Consider the following 27025-nt stretch of genomic DNA (forward strand, 5'->3'; position numbering starts at 1 on the left):
CACTTCTGTCCACACCTGAGCTCCCCATATTGGTAAAGGCACATCTGTCTGGGCACCTTCCTCTCCTTCCTACCTTCCATTATCCTGGTTACATGGACCTTGGCATGGCTGCAACCCACTGTTCCCAGGCCATGTCTCTGTGAGCTTCTCATTTTCTTGCTCCTGAAGCCCTCTCTCGCTCAGCTCATGGAAGCCCCCTCCCAGCCTCCTCTGGCAGGCCTGCCTTCTCTGGCTATTGAATACTGAGCTGCCCAGGACTGGCCTCTTCTCTTCTCCATTTAGCCTTGCCCCTTGGACGCTTTGCACAGGCCCAAGGCTACAAATGCCACAGGTGTACTGTTGACTGACATCCACAATTGGACTGCCTGCCCAACCTCTCCCCCAACACCATATTTGGATTTGTCCAGGCGGATGTCACACAGATGCCCTAAAGTCAACAAAGCCAGAATGGTATTCCATCTGCCCGCCTTTTCCCCAAGCGTTCTCCATATCTATAAAGGCCACCACCATCCATCTGCCCTGTGTCACAGACCTCTAAGTCACCCTTGATTCCTCTCTAACAGCTCTGTCCAATCAATGGACAAACCCACCTCTCACCCCAGCCCCACACTCCAGACTCCATGCTGCCCAAGCCACCGCTGTACCTTGCAGCCTCCCCCTGCTCATGGATTCCTCTGACAGTCTACTGTACTTGCAGTGACCACAGGGACCTTTTTAAAGTGACAATCAAGTGTCACTTTCTCACAGAGGCTTCCCAGAGCACCCCATCCAGCATGACAGCTCACTAGACGACCCTCCACTCTTGGCATTATTTGCGCCATTTCCTGGTTCTGGGAACACTAGCTCTCATATTAGCATTGGCCTATGACTGCCTGTCTCCTCGGCTATACATACCATAAGGGTTAGCATCTCTTACTGGCTGCTGTATCTCTTGCATCCAGAAAAGCACCAGGCACATAATCAGTGTTCAGTAAACGATGGACTTAATGAGGAAGTAAATGGAGTTTCTCTTTTCCACCAAAATGATGAGGCCCTCTCCAGCCAGTCCACTTGTTCTGGACTGCGTCAGCACCCTGGCGTCCCTGGGGTAGATCTCCCACGGGAGTTGGCGTGGGGTCCAGTGGACTGAGGCGGAGGCGGGGGATGGATCTGTGCTGACCACCTCCTTTGTTGTGGGCTAGGTGGCACTGTCTCTGGCTCTCAGTGGGGGAAATAGACGCTTCCAGCCCTAGGTGTACTCACAGAGGCCGGGTACCAGACACGAGTTAGTCCCGCCTTGCCCACGCTCCAGCATGACCCCGCCCCTTCCGGTCTCGCTGTTCCTAGGTCCTGTCTTTTTTCCACTCGCAGTGTAATTTTAGTCCCGCCTCCAAGATCTTGTAGGTCATTGCTATTGGTTCTCCCTAGCTTGCCGCCAAGCGACCAGTTGCTCATTGGCCACATGTTCTCGCGCGCCTCCACTACAGCCATCACAACAACTGCCACGTGCTCAACCGTGGGGCCTGCTCACTGGTCCCGAGTTCCCACCCGCCCACTCTCCTGTCCCGCCCCCGTCTTCCAGCTTCCTCCTCCTATTGGTTACTGGGCCCAGGGCCACGCCCCCTATACTGGCGCGCTGCGTCCCCCGACACGGGTTGGCCAGAGTCGAGGAGTGAGGCGGGATTTGGAGGCGGGTTAAAGAGCGCGCAGCAGGTTGGGCCACGCGTGTCAAAGAAGGTTCAATGGCGTGGCAGGGGCTGACAGCCGAGTTCCTGCAGGTGCCTGCGGTGACGCGGGCCTACACTGCGGCCTGCGTTCTTACCACCGCTGCTGTGGTAAGCTGCCCGGGTGGGTGGGGTCGGTTCCCCGGCTGCAGCCCGCGGCGGGTGGGGGGGGGGTGTCGCCAAGGTTACCGCCGGATTTCCCCGGGGTAGCACCTGACCCGCGCCTGGTTCCGCAGCAACTGGAGCTCCTCAGCCCCTTCCAGCTCTATTTCAACCCGCACCTCGTGTTCCAGAAGTTTCAGGTGAGGCCACCCCGCCCTTTGCACCTGACAGCCGGGTCCTGCCTGCCCCGCCCCTGACCGCCCACCTCTCCCCCGCCCCCCATCCCCGTAGGTCTGGAGGCTTGTCACCAACTTCCTCTTCTTCGGGCCCCTGGGATTCAGCTTCTTCTTCAACATGCTTTTCGTGTATCCTGCGCCGCGCGGACGGTGGAGGCATAGGGTGGTGGGCGGCCCTCCGGGCTGGGGAGCAGCCCTCCTGGGCTGGGGGCGGTCCGGAGTGGCCAGGAGCAGGGAAACTGAGGTTCTTCCCAGTGGCATTTCCTTGACGGCCGCCACAGGTTTCGCTACTGCCGCATGCTGGAGGAAGGCTCTTTCCGTGGCCGCACCGCAGACTTCGTCTTCATGTTTCTCTTCGGGGGCGTCCTCATGACCGTATCCTTCCCAGGCTCCGAAACCTGAGGCGCTGCCCCTCTGGGTCCCGCCTGTGTAGGCCCTGGGGCCCGACATGAGCGCCTGGGCCCGAGGGGAACAGTTAGGATGAATCTAGCGTGCATCATGTGCTCAGCTCCGGGCTACTAGCTCTTCCTGTATGCATGGAGAGCCAGGTAGGGTGCTTGGGGGCTGAGGCCCGAATGCCAGTAGCCAGGAGAAACTGAGGCAGTGAAGGGCAGTGCTTGGAGGCTGGGCCCAGTGTGGCCTTCATTGAAGGGCTCATCAATAGAAGTGAGGAGGGAAGGAAAAATGGGGAGGGTTCCAGGGGTTTAGGAAGTCATAGGAGTCCTGGGCAAGGGCTCTGCAGCCTGCACGAGAAGAAGGCCTCCCAGCACCTTGACTCTGGCTCAGCTGCTGGGGCTCCTGGGCAGCCTGTTCTTCTTGGGCCAGGCCCTCACAGTCATGCTGGTTTATGTCTGGAGCCGCCGCAACCCCCGAGTGAGGGTCAACCTCTTTGGCCTCCTCACCTTCCAGGCGCCATTCCTGCCCTGGGCACTCATGGGTTTCTCGCTGCTGCTGGGCAACTCAATCCTCGTTGACCTGCTGGGTGAGCCTGCCTGTGTATCCCTCCCTCTGCCCCCCAAACAGGCTGTCTAGTACCTGATGATCTTCGGGAGGGCCACCCAGGCCAGTTCCTGTGCCAGAGCCCTCCCTGCCCACCTGGACTGGACCTCTCACCTGTCTTCCCACCCCCACTTCCTACCCTACCAGCTTCTCTGTTCTTCTGGCCCCCTGAACAAGCCAGCCAGATACATGCTTCACATCTTCAGGCCAGACATACTGATGCTTGTGGGGGTCCTGACCAGGGTGGGGATGGCTATGTCATGGTTCCAGCCTTTGCTCCTGTTCCTCCCATGTTCTCAGGCCCTCACCTCCCCGAGTCCTGACCACTTCTGAGTCAGGTAAGCCCATCCTTCAAGGTCAAGCCTGGCCCCACCCTGGGCTGGCAGTCTGCAAGATGTCTCGTACTCATGCTCTAGGGCCTGAGGTTACTTGGCCTGGCTGGGCCCCCAGGCTCTGGACTGTGGAGGTTGCCTCAGCAGTCCTTGGCTCTCCTACAGGGATTGCTGTGGGCCACATCTACTACTTCCTAGAGGATGTCTTCCCCAACCAGCCTGGAGGCAAGAGGCTGCTGCTGACCCCCAGCTTCCTGTGAGTGCTAGAGAGGAGTTATCCCCCTAATACTCCCTCAAGATGGCTAGTGACCCCACTGGGGATCCCCGCTAGCCTCAGCTCAGTGTGGGCCCCTCCCTACAGGAAGCTGCTACTGGATCCCCGAGAGGAGGACCCCAATTACCTGCCTCTCCCAGAGGAGCAGCCAGGACCCCTGCAGCAATGACCCTATCCAGGGCCAAGACCAGCCCAAAAGACCTGTTTTCCTGGTGTCTGGCAGGCCTCCATCCCTCCCCTTTCCGTTTTCAGGAAAGCAACCTGCCCGGCAGACTGGGCCTGTGCCCCAGACCCACCCAAATAAACAGAATGACCTGCACCTCTTCGTCCACAGCACTGGCTCCCTGTCTCGGCTGGCCACACCCTTCCATGTTGCTGGCCCTGACGTAGGGCCACCAAGGCTGGCCTGACCAATTGTCAGTAGTAGGAAGAAAGGCCCAGAGTGGGCCAAGAACCTGCCCATAGTTGCCTAGCAGCAGCAAGCTCGCAGATGGCACACTCAGGGTTTTCACTCTAGCTTTGCCAGTGCCTTGCTGGAGCCCTGGGCAAATCCCACCTGCACCAGATCTCTGCTCCCTGCCAGGCAGCCAGGGGGCTGGCCAGATCTCATGGCTGGGGCCAGGACTGGGATGTCCCTGTTGTGCCAAGCCCAGTCTGCAAGGGGTCCTGCCCATGGTGCCCTCAGGCTGATACCTCACTATTCCTCACCAGCAACCAAGTGGACCTTTGCCCGCTTTCCAGCTGAGCAGTTAATGGACTTGGCCAAGGCTCCATGAGGTCAGGTGCAGAGGAGGGCCAGGTCTTGGTCCTCTGCCCTTTCTGCAACCCCAAAGCTTTGAGAAATTTTCAAGGTAGCAGAACCCTGCAAAGTTCTCTCCCTGATGCTTTTAGCTGAGGACCACGGGAACCTTATCTGATCCCACAGCTCACTTTTCTCTTGGGGAAATCAGACAACCTGCCCAACTTTCCAAGTAAGGTTTATTTCTGGATGATCAGCAGCAGAGGGGCTCCTCCAGCCACAGGCTGTCACGTTCGTGGGTGACACAAGTATTCACCATGGAGCGTGACCGTAATTTGGTAGTGAAACCTTGTGGAGCAGCAGCTGGCTGTGCAGCAGCGTGGGCTGGCAGTGCTTGGAGCGAGGGCTCGGCCCTGGGCCCGCTGCACCGGCCTGCCCAGAGGGGCTGAGGCAGGCAGCATGCATTCCATTCCACCAGTCATTGGGCCTCATGGACCAAGCAAACCCTGCAGCAACAGAGCCCACTTATTTCCAGGGTCAGTGGAGCCTAGGCCTGGAATCTTCTTCTTTGATCAAGGCCCTCCAGTGAAGCCCAGTTGTCCCCTTACTGGGGGGCTCTAGCAGGTTCCACCCTTGGATGAAGGGCAGGGGGCTTGGGTACAAACTCCATGGGAGCCAGGAGCTGTCATATCCCAGGACACGATCACAGGACCCCCAGCCCAGAGGGGTGGGCGCGTCTACCCCTGTATCCTGGCAGTCAAGACCTGAATTCCTACTCAGAGCTCTGCCCTTGTCCAGTATGGAGCTCAAGTTGGGAGCCAGGTGCCATCATGCTCCTGCTGTGCTCCTGAAGGGCAGGGTAGCCCTGAGCTGGCAGAGAAGGCCTGCCAACAGCTGAAGGCACCAGCCCAGTGTTTGGATCTGGGCCCGTTACCTTCATAAGAATGTACCTGTGTGCCCAGGTCACCAAGCACCACCCGCCTCAGTGAGGAGACCCACATATGCCAACCACGTCCCTACTGTGAGTGGGACACTTCCACATTAGACAAGGATGCTGAGGGGACACATGGCTCACTGGAGCTGAGAAGAGGCCCAGAGCTATGCCTCCTTCTCAACGCACATCACCCACGGCCAGCACTGGGCTAGCAGGCTGCTCTGTGTGTCTTACTTCTCACAACTGTCACCATGACCATGTTGCCAGTTGTGGGCAGAGCTGGGCCCCACCTGCCTTTTGCACGTGCACCGCTGCAAGAATGGCAAGAGTGGTGCACGCCCACTGGAGCCTGAACAGCCAGGCACGGGCCCTTAGGTACCCAGGCTGGTAATGGCCCTGCAGCAGCCACAAAGGATGGGGCTGCTGTAAGGGACTCCAGAGAAGCAATGCTCCTGGCCATGGTGGCACAACAGCCTGGACACCGTGGAGCCTGAGGACGGCAGGAAAGCCTGTAGCTAAGGAGCTACACAAGGCCAAGCAAAAGGGGTGGGGTGGTGCTGTCACTGTAAGGTAAGTCTCCCTCCCCCCACCGCCCACCCCCGAGCCTCATGACCTCACTTGTCATGTCTGTCAGCCGGAGGGCCCAAGGAAAAGCAAGACTGTGCTATGGTTGGCCTTGGATGAAAACTTTGCCCCAACATGCCAACCTGGGACTCTTGAGGCAGAGAAGGCCAAGAGGCCTGGCATGCCAGCCTTGGTCCCACACAACCCCAGCCAGGTCCTGCTCCTTGTCCCCTTTCTTATTTTTATGCTACCACTTCGAAAAAACAGAATATGACCTGTTGTCTTTTATTTAAAAAGTGTTGCTAGCCCTGCCTGGGGCTCCTATACAAAAACAAAACATAACCCAAAACGAGGCCTCTTTCTGACCAGAGACTTGGGTGGGGACTGGGGCTCAACAAATGGAATGTGCCCAGGGGAGGGAGACCAGAAGCCCTCCCCACACCCCATGTTCCTCAGGATGGCCCCAGCCTGCCCCTCTGCCTCCTTCCTTGCCAGAAGATGATGGAGAAGCAGTCCGATCTTCTCGACGCTCCGTGGGAGCCATGCGCTGACGGGCTGGTTACCAGGCTGGGGCAGTGTTGGCAAGACGCCTCATTCGCCTGCAGGAGGAGAGTGGGTGGTGACCCGGAGCCAGCGTCCAGTCCTGAGTGGCTGCCCTCCCCCAGGGCTCTCTCATGCGGCCAACGGAGCAGGAACAGAAACAGGATGTGGCATGTGGGATCCCCAGCCCCTCCCTCAGCCAGAGCCTGTCTGCTGCCTGAGGCCTCCGACGCTACCCTCGCTCCTGCCTGCTCACGTCCTACCTACGTCTCCAGGGCTCTGGACACACAGGTCTGGGCTGTGGTCAGATACCTGAGTGCTTAACTTTTGTTCCCTGACGGAAAACCCATCTGGGGTCTAGACTGGGACTCACCACCCAGGGCCTGCCTCTGGCCAGACAGGTACCCTCCCAGAAACCAGGTCCCTGGCACCCTCCCCTGCCTGCAAGACAGTGGCTGTGTGTGAAGTGAGCTGCAGGGGGCCTGAAGGAGGAGGGGTACCTTGTGTTCCTATCCTGGTCGCGGATCTTCTTTTCCATCTCAGCATCTGTCAGAGTCTCCAGCAGTGGGCACCACTGGTCAGCATCGCCTGTGTTCCGGATGGCAATCTCCACCGTGGGTAGGGGGTTCTCGCTGTGGGCCAGGGGTGAGGGATGGGGGTTGTGACTGTTAGTTCACAGAGAAGCAGCCAGAAAGGCTCCCAGAGACCAGTGTCCACCCCCTTGCCAGAACACTGGAGCCAGGGCATGGCAAGGAAGGCCAGGCCTTTTCTGCATCCTCCCTGCTGGGCAATTTCCACATCCAGCTCCTCAGAACAGGAGTGGCGTGGTCATCACCCACCATCCGAACCTCAAGGCAGAGTCACTGGGGATGCCAGGTCCCCTACAACAATAGCTTCTCTCCAAAGCATGCTCAAACAGGCCCTTAACTGCCGCCTAGGTGTCTAGTCTGTAAGGGAGTGAGGATTCCCTGCAGAGGTGGTTCCTCATGACTGTTGCTGCGAAGGCAGGGGAGGGCAGTCTGCCCCCCCGCAGTGTCTAGGGCTAGGAGCCATCGGCCTAGATACCTCATCAGTGAAGGCCACTGGGCCAGCCTGCTCAGGAATATTCCACACACCTGCCCCTCAGTGCACTTCACTGACCCAACTTAACACCAGATAGCTGGGCCTGGAACCCTTGTCCCCTGACCACTACGCTCCATGGCCCTTTAGTAACCATCCCAAAGGCCACCTGTGCACCCTCTTGCCAAAAAGACACAACAGGAGCACCAGAGGAGGGAGGATCCAGCTGAGCTGCTGCCTCTCTGGGCCTTGGTTTCTAAGCCTGTGACAGGAGGCTGAAGAGGCAAGGATGCTTCAAGGGCTGACCCTTCAAACTCCTGACCCAGGAGAGAAGCCTCGGACCGTGGCTTTAACAGTGCATCTCTCCCTCCCTCTACCCGCTTCCTCACCAGGCCCTCTTCTCTCTCCTCCAGCCAGGCGGCATGCACCTGTCTCCCAAGGCCCAGGACCCCTAGAAGGCTGGCCCTGCTTCATTGCGGCCCCATCAAGTGTCTGCCCACCTCAGCCTGGAGCCCTGCACAGCACGGTTCCCTCTGGGAAGCATGAAGGCAGGCAGGGCCCAGGGGAGGCACTAGAGGATGCTGACAGTAAAAGATGATGGACCCCTCATCTAGTGGCCTTGGTTCTGTTACCTCATCTGGAAAATAAGAACAATCTCATGGCTATGAAGGCTCTTCAGAGGATTACTATTATTTAAAACAGCCAACATGTGTCCACTGAGGGAGCTCCCTAGGGGCCAGGAGCCTTGTCACGCAGTCTCCCTGGAACTTGTGCCCGAGGGTGTGTGAGTGGCCAGCTGGAGAGGGGCGTCCCCCTGCCTAGAGGCCGTACCCCTCACAAGGCCGGCTGGCACACAGCAGCCGAGGGCCTGTGCTGGCCTTCTTTGTGCTAGTCTCATCCTGATTCTCAAGGACCGTAAGTGCCTGTGCTGGGGCTGTCGCCACAACCCAGAACTGTCCCAGGCTCCCCTGCAGACGCAGACCTCACCTCTTCCGGCTGAGTTAGGTCCCCAGAGCCCAAGCTTGTGCTGGTGACTCAGAGGCTAGGGACAGGGGTGGGGCCAGCCCCCACCCGGGGTACCCTGGGGCCAACCCTCCTGAGCAGCTCCTAACAGCACTTGTCCAGCCAGTGCAGTGGTCTGGCAATCCTGAACCACCCAGCCACAGACCCAAACATCATTCCTCACCTCAAGGGCTCCCAGCCGCCTTCCTCGGGAGGGCAGACATGAAAGGCGCCAAGCCCACGCTGAGGGGAGCAAAACATGTTTTCCTCTTAATTTAAACAAGGGCTTGTGAGTAGGTCCTGAAGGCCCCTTTGTTTACCTCCCCTTGGCTCTGGGAAGATTCCACTCCAGTGGGTTTGTTCTAAAATAAGAACTGCTCAATCCAACCCTGTAAGAATGGGCCTAGAGCCAGCAGGCCTGCTTCGGGTTTGGGACAAACACACAGGCAGGGGCCCTTTGCCTCCCCCCTCCTCTGAGGGGATTCTGCATCATGGGCTTCAAGGTTACCTGTCATCCCAGATGTTCTTACCACCCTGCAGAGTCCAGGTGGGGACACAGCCCAGGCAGAGGAAGGCTGTGGCTGAGGTATCAGAGGACCAGGGGCTGTAGCTTTTAGGGTATCTCAGTATGACCTCACTTTAATGCCCTCACATGATACAAAATGCCAGCCAAGATGCACTACTCTACCCACTTTACAAATGAGAAGGACAGAGCCTTCAAAGGAAATGACCTGCCTTGGCCACTCCACTGGGAGAAGGAGGAGACAAAACTCAACATCACCCTCCTATTTATGGCCAACTGGCTTTTGATAAGGGTGCCAAAGTCCACACAATGGGGAAGACCAGTCTTTCCAACAAATGGCACTAGTACAAGATGACCCTGGATTAGGCAGAGGTTTTGTAGGTATCACATTAAAAAGCACAAGAGGGGTGGGGGGTGAGGAAGGGGGCACCTGGCTGGCTCAGTCAGAAGAGCATATGACTCGATCTCAGGGCTGTGAGTTCAAGCGCCACAATGGGGATAGAGAGGACTTAAAAATAAAATCTTAAAAAAAAAAGCACATGCAACAAAAGAAAAAATAAAGTGGACTATATCAAAATTTAAAACTTGTGTTCAAGGGACCCTGTCATAAACAAAAGACAAGCTACAACACTGTAGAAAGTATTTGTAAACCATACCTCTGATAAGGAACTTGTATCTAGAATATGTAAAAAAGTGCTTACAACTCAATAATAAAAAATACAAATAACCCAATTAAAAACCAAGAGACAGGAGCAGCTACTTTTCTGATGATGATACACAAATACAGCACCTGAGAAGATGTTCCATCATTTGTCAGCAGGGAAATGCAAATCACAACCGCAAGATGCCACTCCCTCCCCCTCCCCCACTAGGATGGCTAGGATCAAAAAGTCAGGGAGCAGGGGCGCCTGGGTGGCTTAGTAGGTTAAGCCTCCAGCTTCAGCTTAGGTCATGATCTCGTGGTTCGAGGGTCCAAGCCCGCGTTGGGCTCTGTGCTGACAGCTCAGAAGCTCAGAGCCTGAAGCCTGCTTTAGATTCTGTGTCTCCCTCTCTCTCTGTCCCTCCCCTGCTCATGTTCTCTCTCCATCTCTCTCAAAATTAAATAAGCATTAAAAACAAACAAAAAACCCCTAAAACCAAAAAACAACAGACAAGCAAGCAACTGAACCCTGCTGCCGTCAGGAGGGCAGAGTTCCAGGAATAACCTCTGTGGTTCATGGTCAACCAGTCCAAGATGACCCTGGTGTCTCCTGACCCTGATCTGGGCTAGTGACACTGCCTCGGTCCCATCAATCCCAGACGCCAGGTTCTCTGACCCTCTTGCCTGTCCCCAGCTACCTCCCGTTCAGCACCCTGCCTGGCCACCTCATCCCAGGTTTGATGCCCCCTCCCCGTGGCTCCCCTCCTTGAGCTTTGCAGCCTCCAGGGCCCTCTACTAGACAAGGAAGTGTTTTTTCTCTGTATCCCACGCCTGGGGCACAGGGCTGGCTGCAGGAGGTGCCAGTAAGTCTGCTGATGCAACTTTCCTCACAGGTGGCAGCTCGCAGGTTTGGGTGAATGTCTGACACTCATATGTTTTGCTCAGCCCAGGCCCTTCCCCTGGTGGAGCTCTGTCCCTCTCCTGTCACTCACTGTCTTTGTCCCATTTCAGTAAGCCCAGAACATTTCTATGTCACTCTGGGTCAGCTCTGTCCTCTAGAAGCTTGGGATCCCCAATCTGTCCATCCCACTGCTGAAAGGAAGCAGCTGCCTTTGCTCCCCTGACTTGTTTGTGAGCATTTTGCCACCTACTCACACATGTCCTGTGACCGGTAGCATGCTCTGGTCCACTGTGGACACAACGCCAGCATCCCTGAGGAGGGCACTGCAGCCAGACACTGGGCTAGGCCTGGGTGCGGGGGGAGACAAACGGGACTGGCTTGTGGGGATTCAGAGCATCTACCACATGGGATGACAGAGGCCCAGAATTTAAAGTCCTTTTTAAGAAGTCACGTGACTCGGCAGTTGCCAAGTCTTGTGTAGAGATCAGGTGGCGGCTCCTGGTCCGGCTGCATGGACCAAGTGGCCCCTGGACCTGGAGACGTGGCAGCCTACTCTACGTCCCGCAGGCAGCGGCCCGGAGAGAAGAGATGACACTGGTCTCCCTGGGGAGAGTTAAGAGAGCTCCCAAGGGATGGTGTGGTGCTGTGGTCCAGGGTCAGGAGACATAAGTTCCAATCCCCTTCCCTGCTTGCCTTAGAAGGCCACAGTTCTGTCCGCCTGGATGATGGAGTCTGCAATAAGTCAGCCTCTGACCCTAACCCCCCCTTCCGGTCTTGCAGGCTCTATCCGCAGCATCCGGCTGCCCAGACCACACACAGCACACACTATGGGCCAGGCCTAGCCTGAGGAACTCAAGAGGCCTGGTCAGCTGGGAAAACACAAGCAGCCGTCCCAATGCAAAAGAGACACTGGGCTGTCTCCCAGACCCCAGGCAGGCTGTGTCCCTCCCACGTGGCTGGCCTGAGCTGCTGGGGAGGGGGTGTGTGCTCACTCTGGTCCCTAGTAAGCCGCCCTAGCTTCAATCCCAGGGACGTGTGACCCACACCGACTGCAGCAGTACGGAAGTCTGTGATGTTCCCTATCCATCAAACAGAATTTATTAACTGGCTCCTGAGATGTGGCAGGGGGACCGGCTGTGGGTCCTGACCTGCCACCATCGAAGTCCCAAGGGGGGCCTGCTATGAAGCTCTCTGGCATACTGCTGACAGCCTAAAGCTTGACAAGGGTTTTAGGAGGACACTCAGGCCACCCAGGGGTCAGAGCAGGAGGGACACTGCCACAGGGGCTGACACCCTCAGGGTTCTGCAGCAGGACCTCCTCTACCCTACGCACACCATCTGCCAGTCAGAACGCAGATTCTGACTCAAACAGCATCTGAGTGTTGAGGCACCTGGGGTACTCACTCTCACGACCTGTATAAATAACATCACCACGTCCACCTCTGGGGGCATTCTGGGGAGCGGGGCCACCCCAGGCGGGTCTTCAGACCCGTCAGCCGTGGCTCAAGTACAGCATGAACAGACACGCACGGCCGTACCTCCAGCAGGGCTCTCAAGAAGCCAGACGCCACATCGTGGCTCACTGACGCCTCCTCCCATGGCCTGAGCTCTGTCTGTGAAGCAGGACCACCAGGTTGATAGGGCCACTGGGAGGTTCCGGGAGGTGACATATGTGCTGTCTCAGACCATATGCCTGGAGCACAGGCAGTGTTTGGACCCCCACTGAACCCAGTGGTTTCCCAAGGCCGGGACCTCAAGCCCTGAGGCTGTACGGTCATTCCTGCTCTCTTGCTCAGATTTACAGGAAGCGGCAACGGCAAGCAAGCAGTCTCTTGGGATTTCTGGGAAAACCAGCTGAGACACAAACATACTCACGAGCTCCATTAACTCTCATATCTTTGCAAAAATGAGGACCTTGGTCCTCATTCCTCATGTGCCATTTTGAGTAATGATCGCCAAATGTGGACAATGACAGTTTGATGAGCGGAATAAATCCTAACATCCTGTTTTGATGCAGAGATACTCAGCGCCACCCCCAGACTGTACTCTCTCGAGTGGAAAAGGAGTGCAGGGAACAGGGCCGGTTATGGTGGAATAGTCCTGAGGGGGGAAAGCTCTACTATCAGTTCATACCCGCCGACCCCCACCTCCTACCAGGCCCACACTTTGCACTGTGGGGCCACCACCAATAGGAAGGCTACGTCTGCCTCTCTAGGAGGTGCTGCCCCTTGGTACACCTCCAGCACATAGGACACCAGTCTGGAATGTTCTGTGTATACTCCCACCTTCACAGGCAGCCTGGATGTGGCTCTTTATCTTCGATGGCACCCTGTATGGGGTCCAGTCAAAATAGGTTCTCACCAACGAGTCTCTGACTGGCAATACAGTAAAAAACAAACTGCTGGAAGTCCCCTGACTCTCACGAGCTGGGGAGGGCTGTTTGGAGCAGCTCTTGTTTGAGACAGAAGGCAAGGCCATCAGATGACAAACCCTGGGGTGGGTGACCAACCCTGACAGAGGGAAGAGTGTGGGCGAGAGTACAGAGGTGGCAGCAACGGGGTGGGTGCGGAAGGGCTTCTGGCAGCAGAGGATGGCCCCAGGCTGGGGGTGGGGGTGCTGGAGGACAGAGACGATGGATAGACCACCCCCTCAGTCACCCCCACCTTGATAAGGGTGGGGAGCCCTGCCACTGAGACAGAGGAGGCAGGAGGAGTGAGCCAACCAAGGGCTGCAGAGCTGGCTGAGGCTGCCTAGGGCTAGACCATCCTTCAAGGCTCCAGACAGACCTGAAGGCATAACCACACACAGGGACAGGTCTTTTCCCCAAAATGGGGTCGCAGAGGAGGGAGGTGCTCGTCTGGGATCCTACCTGAAGGCGTAGGTCTTCTGATGCCAGCTCAGCTGTCCCCGAATGCTGTATGCGATGGTGGTGACAAACTCCCCGCCCAGCCCCAGCTCTGAGCATAGCTTCAGGGCAAATTTCTCTGGAGAGTTCTCCTTCTCTGACATGTCCCACTCAAACTGGTCCACCAGCGAAATGTTTCCCACGTGGATATTCAGCTGGGGCAAGAACCAGAGAAGACAAGTTAAGGGAGTCAGAACCGAGCCCAACCTGGGGATGCCTCAAGATGAGACAGTGTGCCAGGAGCCACCAGGCCGGGCTGGACCCCGCCCACAACTTACTAGCTGAGAAATGGGGCTACAGCCCTTCTCCTTCTGGGCACAGGTCCCCATCCAGAAAACGAGAGGACACCAGGCACCTGCCGGGGCTGCCACAGGGGGCTCTGGCTCAAGGCCTGGCACAGCTACCCCTCTTACCTTAGATGTACACCCTACAGGCACAGGCAAAGCCTGGGTGGGCAGCAGAGGCCCACAGCCAACTCCGCCCACCACGCCCCCAGCAGACATCGTGCTGACACATACCCTGTAGCCAGAAGAGGGTCCAGGCCCTTGCCTATGCCCCAGGGGCTCCCCACCTGCACCTACACTCAGGATCACCGTCTCTACTCCTCATCCCACAGAGGAGCAGTCCTGCTCTGAAACCAGGCGTCACTGAGACACACAGGAAGGCCTCTTCGGGGTCTGGCTGGGTCCTTGGGTATTGTATCCACGAGACTCCTCCTACTGGGACCACAGAGAAGCATGGGACCCTGTCCCCATTCACAAAGCCCTGCACCTCTGGACCCTGCACACCACCTTGCACTCACTGCCAACGAGCCCCCATCCTTTCCCATTTCCGTATTCTGCTCACGCTGGGTGACGGATGATGGCTTGCAGGATGGAGCTGGAGGAACTATCCCTTCCCCTCACGGAAAACAAATGCCCAGTTAGCCCCAATGGCACACAAGGACCAGAAGGCCATGAAGCGTCAGGCAGCCCACAGAAAAAGATCAAACAGGACCAACGGGTGTAGCCGTCCCCACCCAGCCCTGGCAAGCCCTGCCCCACACGGCGCACCAGTAGTCCTCCCAGCCACCAGGTGGCACCGTGTGGACTGTGTTGCCTGTTCCCTGCCAACTGGTCATTAATGCTTCCATCTATTAAAAATATACAAATTGTGTGCCTACCACAGAGAGGCACAGGGAATGCAATGGTGGGTACAACACACAAAAAATCATCTTTGTGGGAGTACGTTCCAGCTGGAGAGACACCTGAGCAAGTCAAATATGTGAATGTATGGTATACATCATGTGTCACCAAGTCCTAAGGAGAAAATAGGGGGAGGAACAGAAAGTGCAGAGGTGGCCGCATTGGCCAGGAGGCCCAAAAGAGCCTCCTGGAGTGGGGATGGGGCATTTTAGGAAGAACTGAATGGGCAGAGAGAGCAGGCCATGTGGCTCCTTGGAGAGAAGGGACCTGGGGAGAGATGGGCCTGAGGTCTCCAGCTTCCAGAGAGGGATCTGGAAGGCCTGTCTGGAGTACAGAAGAGACACTGGTTGCCACTGAGACCTCTACTGGAGGGAGTCACCTAGCGGTAGGGATGGTGGGGTATGCCCTGAGGGGGCAGAGAGACGAGACATGGCCAGGAGCCCTGAGGAGGCATGCAGCACAGGGCCCAGGCTCCCCAGTTGCCACCCCTAGCACCATATACACCCTCACAGAAGTCTGACAGCCCTCCAGGGCCTGACAGCTAGACTCATGAGAAGCACTTAGCCCCCCAAACCCTTGAAGCTGAGGAGAGTCACCCTGGGCCAGGAGCCCCCATAAAGGCAGCAGGGTCAGGGCTGTAGTCCCAGAGACCCCATGAACATCTATTAAGTAGCCACTCCATGCTAAGGCACAGCTTTGTGAAGAGAGACACTCCCCAGGTGCCACCATGGCAAAGACTCCTGTCCTCCACTGTGTCCCAGGAGCCGGACACGGAAGAGTATCCTCATAAGAAGTACCCAGCTCTCCTTGAGTCCTTCATGTGACCTTCAAGTTTCTCACCTACAAGATGGAAGCGGTCCCCTCGGCCACAATGCCCATGAGGGTTCTGACCTGATAAACACAGCACTGTCCCACAGCAGTCAAGCTTCCCTGGGCCGCCATGTTGGGCCTTGGCGCCAGCAAGACCTCCTGCCAGCACCGGGCAGGAAACCCAACATGGGGGTGGTCTCCCAACAGCCTACCAGCTGACATCATCCCGTGCTGGGGATTACAGATGGGATGGAGGGCCCAAAGGGGCCCACAGCTGACAACTGTCCAGTCACCAAGAACCCCTCTGGTCAAGAAGGATGATGGCAACCCCAGGCAGATTTTCAATTGCCTGACCACTTTCTGTATGGCTGCCCACAAGCCCCATCAGAAAAGGAAGGAAGCAATGAAGGAAGGAAAGAAGGCAGGGAGAGAGGGAAGGAGGGAGGCAGACAGACAAATTCTGAGAAAAATGTCAGGGAAGCCAAGTGGTCAATCTCATGGGGACCCTGACTATGGCCACCCCCATCCATCTGAAAGCATGTTGGTGGGTGTGGCTAATCCCATAAGGTCACATCCCCACCACAGTTACAGGACAAAGATACAGCACAGAGCAGAGTTCCTAGGGCCATCCTTCAGAGGGGAGAGGTTACGCATATGAAAGTGGGTAAGACTCCTACTGCCCTCATTTCTCTCCTATGAAGTTCCCCTTCTTTCTCATTTATGCCCTTTTTCTTTTTTTTAATGTGTATTTTATTATTATTATTATTATTATTATTACTATTATTCGTATTTTATTTTTGAGAGGGAGGGAGAGAGAGAGAGAGAACATGAACATGTGAGCAGGGAAGGGGTGGGGCGGGGCGGGGTTGGGGGTGCACAGAGGATCTGAAACGGGCTCCAAGCCAACAGCAAGCGAGCACTATGCAGGGGTCGAACTCACAAACGGTGAGATTGTGACCTGAGCTGAAGTCAGACGTTCAATGGACTGAGCCACCCAGACGCCCCATCCCCTTTTTCTGTCAGCTGGCCAGAATATGAAACTGAAATGGGCTAAGAAAAACAGATTTGTATTTCTCTCAAAAGATATTAACTAGTGAGACACATGGCTGGCTCAGTCAGTAGAGCATGAGATTTTTGATCTTCAGGTCACAAGTTCAAGCTCCAAGGAACAAAGGAAGCAAGGAAGGAAAAGGAAGCAAGGAAGGAAGGGAGGGAGGAAAAGAGAGAGAAAGAAAAAAGAAAGAAAGAAAAAGAACAAATGAATGAAATTCACTAGTAAGGAGACTGAATAAATAAACAAAACCTTCCCACAAAGAAAAGCCCTGGACCCGATGGCTTCATTGGTGAATTCTACCAAGCACTGAGAGAACTAACACCAATCCTTTTCAAGTTCTGCCAAAAAACTGAAGAAGGAACACTTCATAACTCACTGCCCTGGTATCAAAGCCAAATACTACAAGAAAGAAAAACTATCGATCAATATTCCTTATGAACACTGATATAAACATCTTCAACAAAATACTAGCAAACTGAATTCAGTGGCATATTAAAAAACGATATACAATGACCAAATAGGATTTATTTTAGCAATGCAAAGATGGTTCAATACAAAAATTTATCAATGTAATAAACCATATTAACCGATTGAAAAACAAAATCCCATCATCATCTCAATGCAGAAAAAGCATGTGGCAAAATTCAACACCCTTTTGTGATAAAAACACTCAACAAAGGACAAAAAGAAAGAAACTACTTCAATCTAATAAATCAATATATAAGAAACCCAGTGAACATTATACTTAATGGTGAAAGCTGAAACCTTTTCCTCTAAAATCACAAACTAGGGGCGCCTAGGTGGCTCAGTTGGTTAAGCGTCCGACTTCGGCTCAGGTCAGATCTCACGTTCGTGGGTTCGAGCCCCGAGTCAGGCTCTGTGCGGACAGCTCAGAGCCTAGAGCCTGTTTCTGGTTCTGTGTCTCCTTCTCTCTCTGCCCCTCCCCCTCTCATGCTCTCTCTCTGTATCAAAAATAAATAAAACATTTTTAAAAAAAATTTTAAAAAACCAATTATTTAAAAAATAAAAAATAATAAAATCACAAACTAGCCAAGGATGTCTGCACTTGCCACTTCTATTCAACATGGTATTCGAATTTCTAGCCAGAGAAATTAGGTCAGAAAAAGAAATAAAAGGTATCCAAATTGGAAGGAAGAAATAAAGTTACCTCTACTCACAGATGATATAATCTTATATATAGAAACCCCTGAAGATTACACACAAAAATTGTTAGAATAAATTCAGCAAAGCAGCAAGCTACAAAGTCAACACACAAGGATCAGCTGCATTTCTATACCTTAACAATAAAACATGTGAAAAACAATTAAGAAAATAATTTCATTTGGGGCGCCTAGGTGGTGCAGTAGGTAAAGCGTCCGACTCTTGATTTTGGCTCAGGTCATGATCTCGTGGTTCCTGAGTTTAAGCCCTGAACCTGGCTCTGCGCTGACAGTGTGGAAACTGCTTGGGATTCTCTCTCCTTCTCCCTGTCTCTCTCCCACTGGTGCCTATGTGCTCGCTCACTCTCTCTCCCTCTCTCCTCAAAATAAATAAACATTAAAAATAATTTTTAGGGGCACCTGGGTGGCTCAGTCGGTTAAGCCTCCGACTTCGACTCAGGTCAGATCTCATGCTCGTGGGTTCGAGCCCCGCGTCAGGCTCTGTGCTGACAGCTAGCTCAGAGCCTGGAGCCTGCTTCTGGTTCTGTGTCTCCTTCTCTCTCTGCCCCTCCCCCTCTCATGCTCTGTCTCTCTCTGTATCAAAAATAAATAAAACATTTAAAAAATAATAATTTTTAGGGGCACCTGGGTGGCTCAGTTGGTTAGGTGTCCGACTTCAGCTCTGGTCATGATCTCACGGTTTGTGGGTTTGAGCCCCACATCAGGCTCTGTGCTGACAGCTAGCTCAGAGCCTGGAGCCTGTCGTTAGATTCCGTGTCTTCCTCTCTCTCTCCGACCCTCCCCTGCTCATGATGTCTCTCTCTCTCTCAAAAATAAATAAAAAAACATTAAAAAATTAATTTAATTTATAATAGCATTAAAAAGAACAAAAGACTTTCAAATTAACTTAACCAAAGAGGTGAGAAACTTATACAATGAAAATTACAAAACTCTGCTCAAAGAAATTAAAGAAAGCATACATAAATGGAAACACATCCAACATTCATAGATTGAATGTATTATTTTTATTCTATTGTATTATTATTGTGTTTTATTATTTTTTTAAGTTTATTTATTTTGAGAAGAGAGCAAGTGAGAGAGAGCATGGGGGAAGGGCAGAGAGAGAGGGAGAGAGAAAGAGAATCCCAAGCAGGCTCTGCACTGTGAGCACGGAGCCCAATATGGGGCTCAAACTCACCAACTGTGAGATCATGACTGAACCGAAATCAAGAGTCCCACACTTAACTGACTGAGCCACCAGGTACCCCAAGACTGAGTATTATTTAATTTTTTTTAACATTTATTCATTTTTGAGAGAGAGCGGGGAAGGGAGGGGCAGAGAGAAAGGGAGACACAGAATCCGAAGACAGGCTCCAGGCTCTGAGCTGTCAGCACAGAGCCAGACGCGGGGCTTGAACCCTCAAGCAGTGAGATCATGACCTGAGCCGAAGTCGGATGCTTAACCAACTGAGCCACCCAGGTGCCCTCCCTTTCTTAAAAAAATTTTTTTTTAACATTTATTCATTTTTGAGAGAGACAGAGTGCAAGTCAGGGAGGGGCAGAGAGAGGGAGAAGACTGAATATTATTTAGATGTTAAGACTAACTAAGCTTCAGCAACTTACAAATTCATTGTAATCCCTCTCAAAATCTCAACAATACTTCTTGCAGAAATAGAATAAAAATCTATCCTAAACTTAAATAGAATCTGAATAGTCAAAACAATCTTGAAAGGAGTGCCTGGGTGGCTCAGTTGGACTTTTGACTCAGGTCATGATCTCATGGTTCATGGGTTCAAGCCCCACATCGGGCTCTCTGCTGTCAGAAAGAGCCCCGCTTCAAATCCTCTGTCTCCCTCTCTCTGACTCTCTCCCACTTGCTGTGTGCTCTCTCTCTCTCTCAAAAAAAAAAAATTAAAAAAATCTTAAAGACTCTTATATACAGAGAACAAACTAAGGGTGGATGGTGGGGAGAGGAAAATGGGTGATGGGCATTGCAGGGGCCACTTGTTGAGATGAGCACTGGGTGTTGTATGTAAGCCAAGCTGACAATAAATTAATATTCATTAAATAAATAAATAAATAAATAAATAGAAATACTTCCTCCAAAAAAAAATCTTAAAAAGAAGACCAAAGTTAGAAGACTCACATCCTCACTTCAGAACTTTTTGCAAAGCTACACTAATCAATGCAGTGTGGTATTGACATAAAAAGACATATACACCCATAGAAGAGAAAGCCCAGAAATACACTCTCAAAAATACAGGCAAATAATTTTCAACAAAGGTACCAAGACTACTCAAAGTGGGAAGGATAGTCATTTCCACAGATGGTGCTGGGAAAACAGGCTATCCACATAAAAAAAAAAGAATAAAGTTGGACCCTTACCTAACACTATACACAAAGATTAACTCAAAATGGATGAAAGACCCAAATACAAGAGCTAAAACTATAAAACTATTAAAACAGGAACAAAGCTTCATGCCACTGGATTTGGCAATGATTTCTTAGATAGAAGACCAAGGGCACAAATGAAAAGACAAAGTGGAGTTCATCAAATGAAAATGAAGACTTTTAGGCAGAAAAGGACGCTATCAAACGAGTACAACGAACTGGAGAAAATATGTGCAAACCACCTACCTGCTAAGGGATTAGTAACTAGAGTATATAAAGAACTCATAAAATCCAACCATAAAAGAACAAAAAATTTGACTGAAAAAAAATGGAAAAGAACTGGAACACACATTTCTCCAACAGGCACCTGAAAGATACTCAACATCACTGATCGACAGGGAAATGCAAATCAAACCCACAATGAGATGCCACTTCACACCAACCGGGCTCTGAAGCAGGCAGGCCTGGCCCCAAACCTCAGCACTATCACTTCTCGGCTGGACAGTGTGGGGCAGGTGACCTCACCTCTCCATATGGCAACCGCTTCACCCGTAACGCAGCGGGTAAGGCAGCATGGCCCCCCAGCCCTGGGGCAGGTTACTAGACGGCAGGAGGTGTGCTGGCCCGGGCAGTCCACAGGAAGAGTGTGGCACCACTGGTCCTCTCACTGTGGGCGCCCTGCTCTGCCTGGCAGCTGGCTTATCTCCTCTGTACTGCCTGGGCTCTGCTCAATGCCTGGTGGTGCCCTGAATACATCCAGAAGGCGAAACCTTACGCAGAGAAATCAGCCCATACCTTTCCTGAGGTAAACAGTCACGAGCTACCCAAAAGACGATTTTCCAGAAGTCCGATCCCACAGCACGGACCCCAAAGACAGGCTTAGACTAAGGCCTCAGTGTACCCTCAGCACCCTATGGCCCACCCAGGAGCTGCCTACCTTGATGATGACACGCTGGTCTGACTGGTCCTCCAAGATGCTATCTGTGGGGTAGGACTCTATCTGCTGTCTGATAGCAGAGGCGATGGCTGGCACAAACGTCAGAGGGTTCAAATCCAGGTCATCACAGAGGATTTCTGAAAACATCTCAGGAGTCATCAGTTTTTCTGAAATCAGGAGAAAGGACAGGGATTGCTATCTGATTGCAGGACCTTATCTCACCATGTTTAGCCCCAACCTCCCGATCCCCTTCCTCCTCTGCTAGACTTCTCTGATAAAGTTGAGGATGAAGAGAATGACAACTGAGGGAGCCCTCCCACACATGGATTGGAGGAGGAAGCACAGGACGAGTACCACCCCCTCCTGGGCCTTATTCCACACACACATACTCCTGATCTGGAACTTCTAGAATTCCAGAGCTGAGAGGAAACGAATCTCTGTTGTTTAAGCCAACAAAGTTTGGTACTTTGTTATAGAAGCCCAAGCAAAATGAGTTTCCTTCCAGATAAATCACTTTAAGGTCAGTGTCCCACTGGTACACAACCATCTGCTACTTCCTCGCCAATGAAGAAATCCCCGAGACATTAGGCTGCTTTGTGGCTTTTTACAGACCTTTCCTTAGTTTCTGACTCTCCAGGCAGCACACTCAGAGAATAAGGCAACAGACATGCAGGTGTGTAAGGACCCTGCCTCCTGGGAATGTAGCCATAGCAGGTGTGAACTTGCAGGGACCATCTGCAACTGGCCATTGCACAGCAAGGTCCCATGTGGTCAAATGTTTTCTCTCTGTTCTGCCCTGTTCTTGTAACCCAAACCCTAATGACCATGCACCACGTCTGGGAAGAGCCAGAAAAGGAGGCATCTCCTCATTAGCACATAGCATGATTTTGCCATCGAGAACCAGGTCTGTACAACGACCAACCCCACTATTTCTTCACTGGCCCAGAAGGGCTAAGAGACCAGCCATCCTAACAGTACCACTGGGACAGACCCAGAACACTCAGCCAGCTTATGATCAATAACTCATACAGCAAGCCACGTGTAATTTTGGAGAATGCAACATAAAGCTGAAGTGTCCTACAAGTACACAGTACAAAGCATTTTCTTATATTAAACTTTTTGAGAGAACTGTAGATTAATATGCAGTCTTGATTACTGTAGTTATATATTAAGACTTGAGATTAGGAAGTGATTCCTCCTTGGTTCCTCTTTCTCAAAATTGCTTTAGTTATTCTAGTTCCTTTGCCTTTCCATATAAATGCTATTTTTTAAAATATTTTTTAAAGTTTATTTGTTTTGAGAGAGTATGAGAGCACAAGTAGGGGAGGAGCAGAGAGAGAGAGAGATTGAGAGAGAGAGAATGAATCCCAAGCAGGCTCCACACTGTCAGTGCAGAGCCGGATGAGGGGCTCGAACTCACCAACCGCAAGATCATGACCTCAGCCAAAAATCAAGAGTCTAAGGCTTAACTGACTGAGTCATCCAGGCGCCCCTCCATATAAATTTTAGGTAATTTTGTCTATATGTGCGAAATGCCTTGTTGAAATTCTCACAGGAATTGCATTAAACTTGAATATCAATTGACATCTTGAGCATTCTAAGCTATGAACATGGTATTGAGATCTTTTTAAATTACTTTTACTGGTGTTCTATAGTTTTGGACATGTAAGTCCTGAACATGTTTGTCAGATTTACACCAAAATATTCCTTTTCTTATTGAGTATAAGTGGTAATGTATTTTTTAACATCCATGTGTTCCCCAACAGAACATAGAAACACAATTGATTTTTGCATGTTTATCTTGTTTCCAGTGTCCCTGCTGAACTTCATCAGCAGGGGTTTTTTGAAAACCTCTTGAGATCTTATACTGTAGACAGTCATGTCATCTACAAATAGGGACAGTTTAATTTCTTCTGACCTGCATGCTTTTTATTGTTCTACTGCCCTGGTTAATATTTCCAACACTATGCTGAACAAGAGTGGTAAGAGCAGACATCTTTGCCTTATCCCTGATCACAGGCAGGAAACATTCCAGTCCCTCACCATTAACTAAATGTTAGAAGATATTTTGCAAATATTCTTTATTAAGGTGAAGTAGTTATCCTCTATTCCCATTTTTCTTAAGAGTTTTTAATTAAGAATGAATGTTTTGCTAAGCGCTTTTTGTTTTTAAAATTAAGCAAGCTCCACACCCAATATGGCACTTGAACTCACAACCTTGACACTGAGTTAGTTGTATGCTCTAATGACTAACCCAGCCAGATGCCCCTATTAAATGATTTTCCTGAATCAACTGATGTCATCCATTTTTTCTTTAGTCTGCTAATCTAGTGGATTACATTGATCAATCTTCAAATATTGAACTAGATATCCATCTCTGGAATAACAAACTCCACTTGGGTTGTGGTGTATAATTCTTTTTATATCTAAATCTGTTTGCTAATGGTTTGTTAAGGACTTGTATATCTATAATCATTATAAATATTGGTCTATAGTTTATTTTTTCTGTACTGTCTTTAGTTTTGATATCAAGGTAATACTAGCTTTGTAAAATGTTATTGCAAAGGGTTCCTATTTTCTGGAGAAGACTGCAAAATAATTTATATTAATTCTTCTTTAAATGTTTGGTAAAATTCTCCAGAGACACCACCTGTGCCTGGGGATTTCCTTTTGGGGAGGTTTTAAACTATGAATCATATTTCTTAATTGTGACAGGGCAACTCAAATTATCTATCTCTTTGATATTGAGTGAATTGTGGTAACTTGTGTTTTACAAGGAATTGGTCCATTTTGTCTAAATTCTCAAATGTATGTGTGTAGAGCTCTTGTAGTACTCCCTTTTGATATCTGCAGGGTCTGTAGTGATAGCCCATTTCATTGCTCAATTTGGTAATTTTTGTTTCTGTCTTTTATCATTAATCTTGCTAGGTTTATTAATTTTACTGATCTTTCTTTTCTACTTTTAAGTAATCTCTACACCCAACATGGAGCTCCTAACTACAACCCTGAAATCCAGAGTCACATGCTCCACAAACCAAGCCAGCCAGGGACCCCCTTACTGATCTTTTCAAAGTATCAGCTGTGTTTTCATTAACTTTCTCCATCATTTTCTATTTTCAATTTCATGGATTTCTGCTCTATTATGCCCTGCCTTCTGCTTCATTTCATTTTGCTTTTTATCTCAATTCCTGAGGTGGGAGCTTAGATTATGGACTTGAGACTTTTCTACTTTTTTAATGTAAACACTGATGCTACTAATAACCCTACTTTACAAATTGATACTACAAACTGCACTACTTCAACTATAATAAAAATTTAGATACGTGTTTTCATTTAGATCCATGTATATATTTTCACCAATTCAAGTGAAGCACAGAAACCTTACTTCTCCTCATGTCCCTTTACACTCCGTCATTTGTAATACAAACATCTTAAGATATTTCCTCTACATGCATTTAAAACCATGTCAGACAGCATTATCACATTTGTTCAACTGCTGAACATAATTTAGAAAACTTAAGAAAAGAAAGAAAGCTATTTACCCACAGTATTTACCCATAGTTTTATCATGTTCTTCCTTCCTGATGTTCCAAAGTTTCCTCTTTATCATCCCCCTTCTTTTAGGTTAGGTCTACAGGTGACAGTATTACATCATCTGAAGATTTCCCCTTCATTCCTGAAGGATATTTTTACTGGGTGTAAGATTCAAGATTGGCAGTCTTTTTTCTTTTCAGTGCTTGAAAAACCATGTGCCATTTCCTCCAGCCTCCATGGTTTCAGATGAGAAATCAGCTGTCATCCCAGGTTTTTCTCTATAAGTCAGGTGTTATTTTTCTCAGTTCTCAAGATGTTTCCTTTGTGTTTAGTTTTCAGAAGTTTAGCTAGGATGCACCTTGGCATGGATTTCTTTGGGTTTATACTGCTGAGATCTACTCAGCTTCCTGAATCTGTCATTTGGGATTTTTAAGGACCCAAAGTGAACACGTGGATACAAATCTCCAGAACCTGCTTCCTGTCGCCATGCCCTGTAGTGTTAACCAGCAGGGCCCTGATCACCCCTGGCCTGTGTGCAGGAGCAGATTCCACCCGTTTTCCTGAGGCGGTTCACGGCCCTGCTCTGGGATTCCCTCGCCCCCAGTGGGGCCAAGCTGGCATCGACGTGTTCTTGTTCAGCAACTCATCCTTCTTGGAGAATTTTACCACACTCCAAGGAGGCTAGCTACTGAGATAGATGATGCCTTAATTCACCAGCAACTCAGATAAGCTCTCTTTCATGTCCTTCTAAGATACGATAATCTTGAACTCACTGTTGACTGATACCTACTAAAGGCTGGTTGGAGACAAATCCTGGTTAGGAACAATGTCCTGGTTCTGAAGGACATGTAGTTCATTCACGGTGCTCAACATTTTTAGGACCCTGTGATAAAGAATCTTATGCCCGCCTTTAAGGTTACTTAAAGTTTCAAAGTTAATTAGGTATGACTATGAAAATCACCAGCAATTCTGAACATGGACTTTTGACTACCATGAAAGGGTGTGGATTCCTAACCACCAGTTAAGAATTGTAGCTCTTGGGGTGCCTGGGTGGCTCAGTTGGCTAAGTGTCCGGCTTCGGCTCAGGTCATGATCTCATGGTTCGTGGGTTCCAGCCCCATATCAGGCTCTGTGCTAACACCTAGCTCAGAGCCTGGGGCCTGTCTTCAGATTCTGTGTCTCCCTCTTTCTCTGACCCTTCCCTGCTCATGCTGTCTCTCTCTGTCTCTCAAAAAAAAAAAAAAAAACAGAAAGAAAAAAAAAAAGAATTGCAGCTCTTAAAGTTTATTTATTTTGAGAGAGAGAGAGAGTGCATGCACGCAGGAGCAAGAGAGGGAGAGGGAGAGAGAGAATCCCAAACAGGCTTCACACTGTCAGTGCGGAGCCTAACGCAGGGCTCAAACGCACGAACCCGTGAGATCATGACCTGAGCCAAAATCAAGAGTGGATGCTTATCCGACTGAGCCACCCAGGCACCCAAGAATCACAGTGACGTGCCAAATACCACTGTGGGCTGAGGAAGAGTTCGCAGCACAAAACTATTTTGGTTCTCCAAGTGTCTGTACCAAATTACACTTACTGGGACATGGTATACTATGTGAGGACTCCTCTGAGGAATAGCTTGGAGAAACTCATGGCAGAGTTCTTGGACTGATGCAGGCCTTCCTTGCATTATACTGTGTCCACTTCTTGAGAGCCGGGGGAAAGGTTCTCTCTGATTCAAGTGCTATGTGTGATTCTGCTGCTTCTGAGCCACGAGCAGCTGCTGATCTTGACCACACTGAGAACTGCAGAGCTGATCATCCTGTGTCTGCTGGTTCTAAAGGGCCAAGCATCATGCCCTCCCCTAGCAATGTACGCCTAGCGAACTGTGAGTATGAACCAGAACTGGCATTATTGTGTATCTTCTTGTTCCATTTTCCCCGTCATCCAATTCTTCCTAACCATGCCTTTTGCATGTGCTTTATTCTTTTGTATCAAAAGTTCTCATGTAAGATGCCTTATCCCTTCTGGAAGAGGGTGGAAGTATAAATAAATAGTTGGGGCTTTTCATGTGTTATTGAAGGAAAAATAACAAGGTACTGAGTCGATCTGAACAACTAAATTCGTATGCTATGGTCTATGGCCAGGATCTGTGCCAAATGCTGTAAGAAAAGCAGCAATAAAAAACAAGATCCCTGACCTGAGGGGTTGAAATGGAGAAAGAAAGAGAGACAGACAGACGAATTAAGTATAACACAGGCCCACTGAGATGAAGCACGGAATGGCAAACAGGGGACGTGCAACACTGGTCATGGCCTGGCACTCATGAGCTGTCTCGTGCCTGAGTTGTCACCACCACACATGCCCTATCTACGCTCACCACAACCTCCTGGAACCCCTCACCACATCACCATTTGGCCACATCCTCTCTCGCCAGCTAACCCGTGAGCCCCAGAGGACAGGCACTCAGTCTCAGGCTTTGTTCCCAGGGCTCGGCAGAGGCCCTTGGACTCAGGCCTG

At 50.9% G+C, this 27025-nt stretch overlaps 2 protein-coding genes across 4 annotated transcripts in view; one reads left to right on the forward strand and one right to left on the reverse strand.

Annotated features, from left to right (window-relative positions):
• The first annotated feature begins 1666 nt into the window (after positions 1 to 1666).
• DERL3 (derlin 3) lies at positions 1667 to 8151 on the forward strand. Of its 2 annotated transcripts, none has more exons than XM_029921456.1 (7): positions 1667 to 1814; positions 1940 to 2005; positions 2097 to 2170; positions 2323 to 2416; positions 2828 to 3023; positions 3538 to 3628; positions 7896 to 8151. In XM_029921456.1, exons 1-7 carry the CDS (start codon positions 1722 to 1724, stop codon positions 8026 to 8028), a joined length of 747 nt encoding a protein of 248 aa, XP_029777316.1. In that variant the 5' UTR covers positions 1667 to 1721; the 3' UTR covers positions 8029 to 8151. The 2 variants fall into 2 exon arrangements, with proteins under 2 accessions (XP_029777316.1, XP_029777315.1); XM_029921455.1 differs by lacking the exon at positions 7896 to 8151 and adding an exon at positions 3734 to 3965 and having other exon boundaries at positions 1679 to 1814.
• Positions 6153 to 27025, reverse strand: part of SMARCB1 (SWI/SNF related, matrix associated, actin dependent regulator of chromatin, subfamily b, member 1) — a 33189-nt gene continuing 12316 nt past the window's right edge. For both annotated transcript variants that reach the window (XM_029921454.1, XM_029921453.1), the window contains exons 6-9: positions 20990 to 21156; positions 13418 to 13608; positions 6924 to 7055; positions 6153 to 6482 (exon numbers count right to left, since the gene is read on the reverse strand). In XM_029921454.1, coding sequence (XP_029777314.1) covers positions 6443 to 6482; positions 6924 to 7055; positions 13418 to 13608; positions 20990 to 21156 — 530 coding nt within the window. In that variant the 3' untranslated portion in view covers positions 6153 to 6442. The remainder of the gene's footprint in view (positions 6483 to 6923; positions 7056 to 13417; positions 13609 to 20989; positions 21157 to 27025) is intronic.

Source organism: Suricata suricatta, chromosome 14, assembly GCF_006229205.1.
Source record: "Suricata suricatta isolate VVHF042 chromosome 14, meerkat_22Aug2017_6uvM2_HiC, whole genome shotgun sequence".
Taxonomy (NCBI): Eukaryota; Metazoa; Chordata; class Mammalia; order Carnivora; family Herpestidae; genus Suricata; species Suricata suricatta.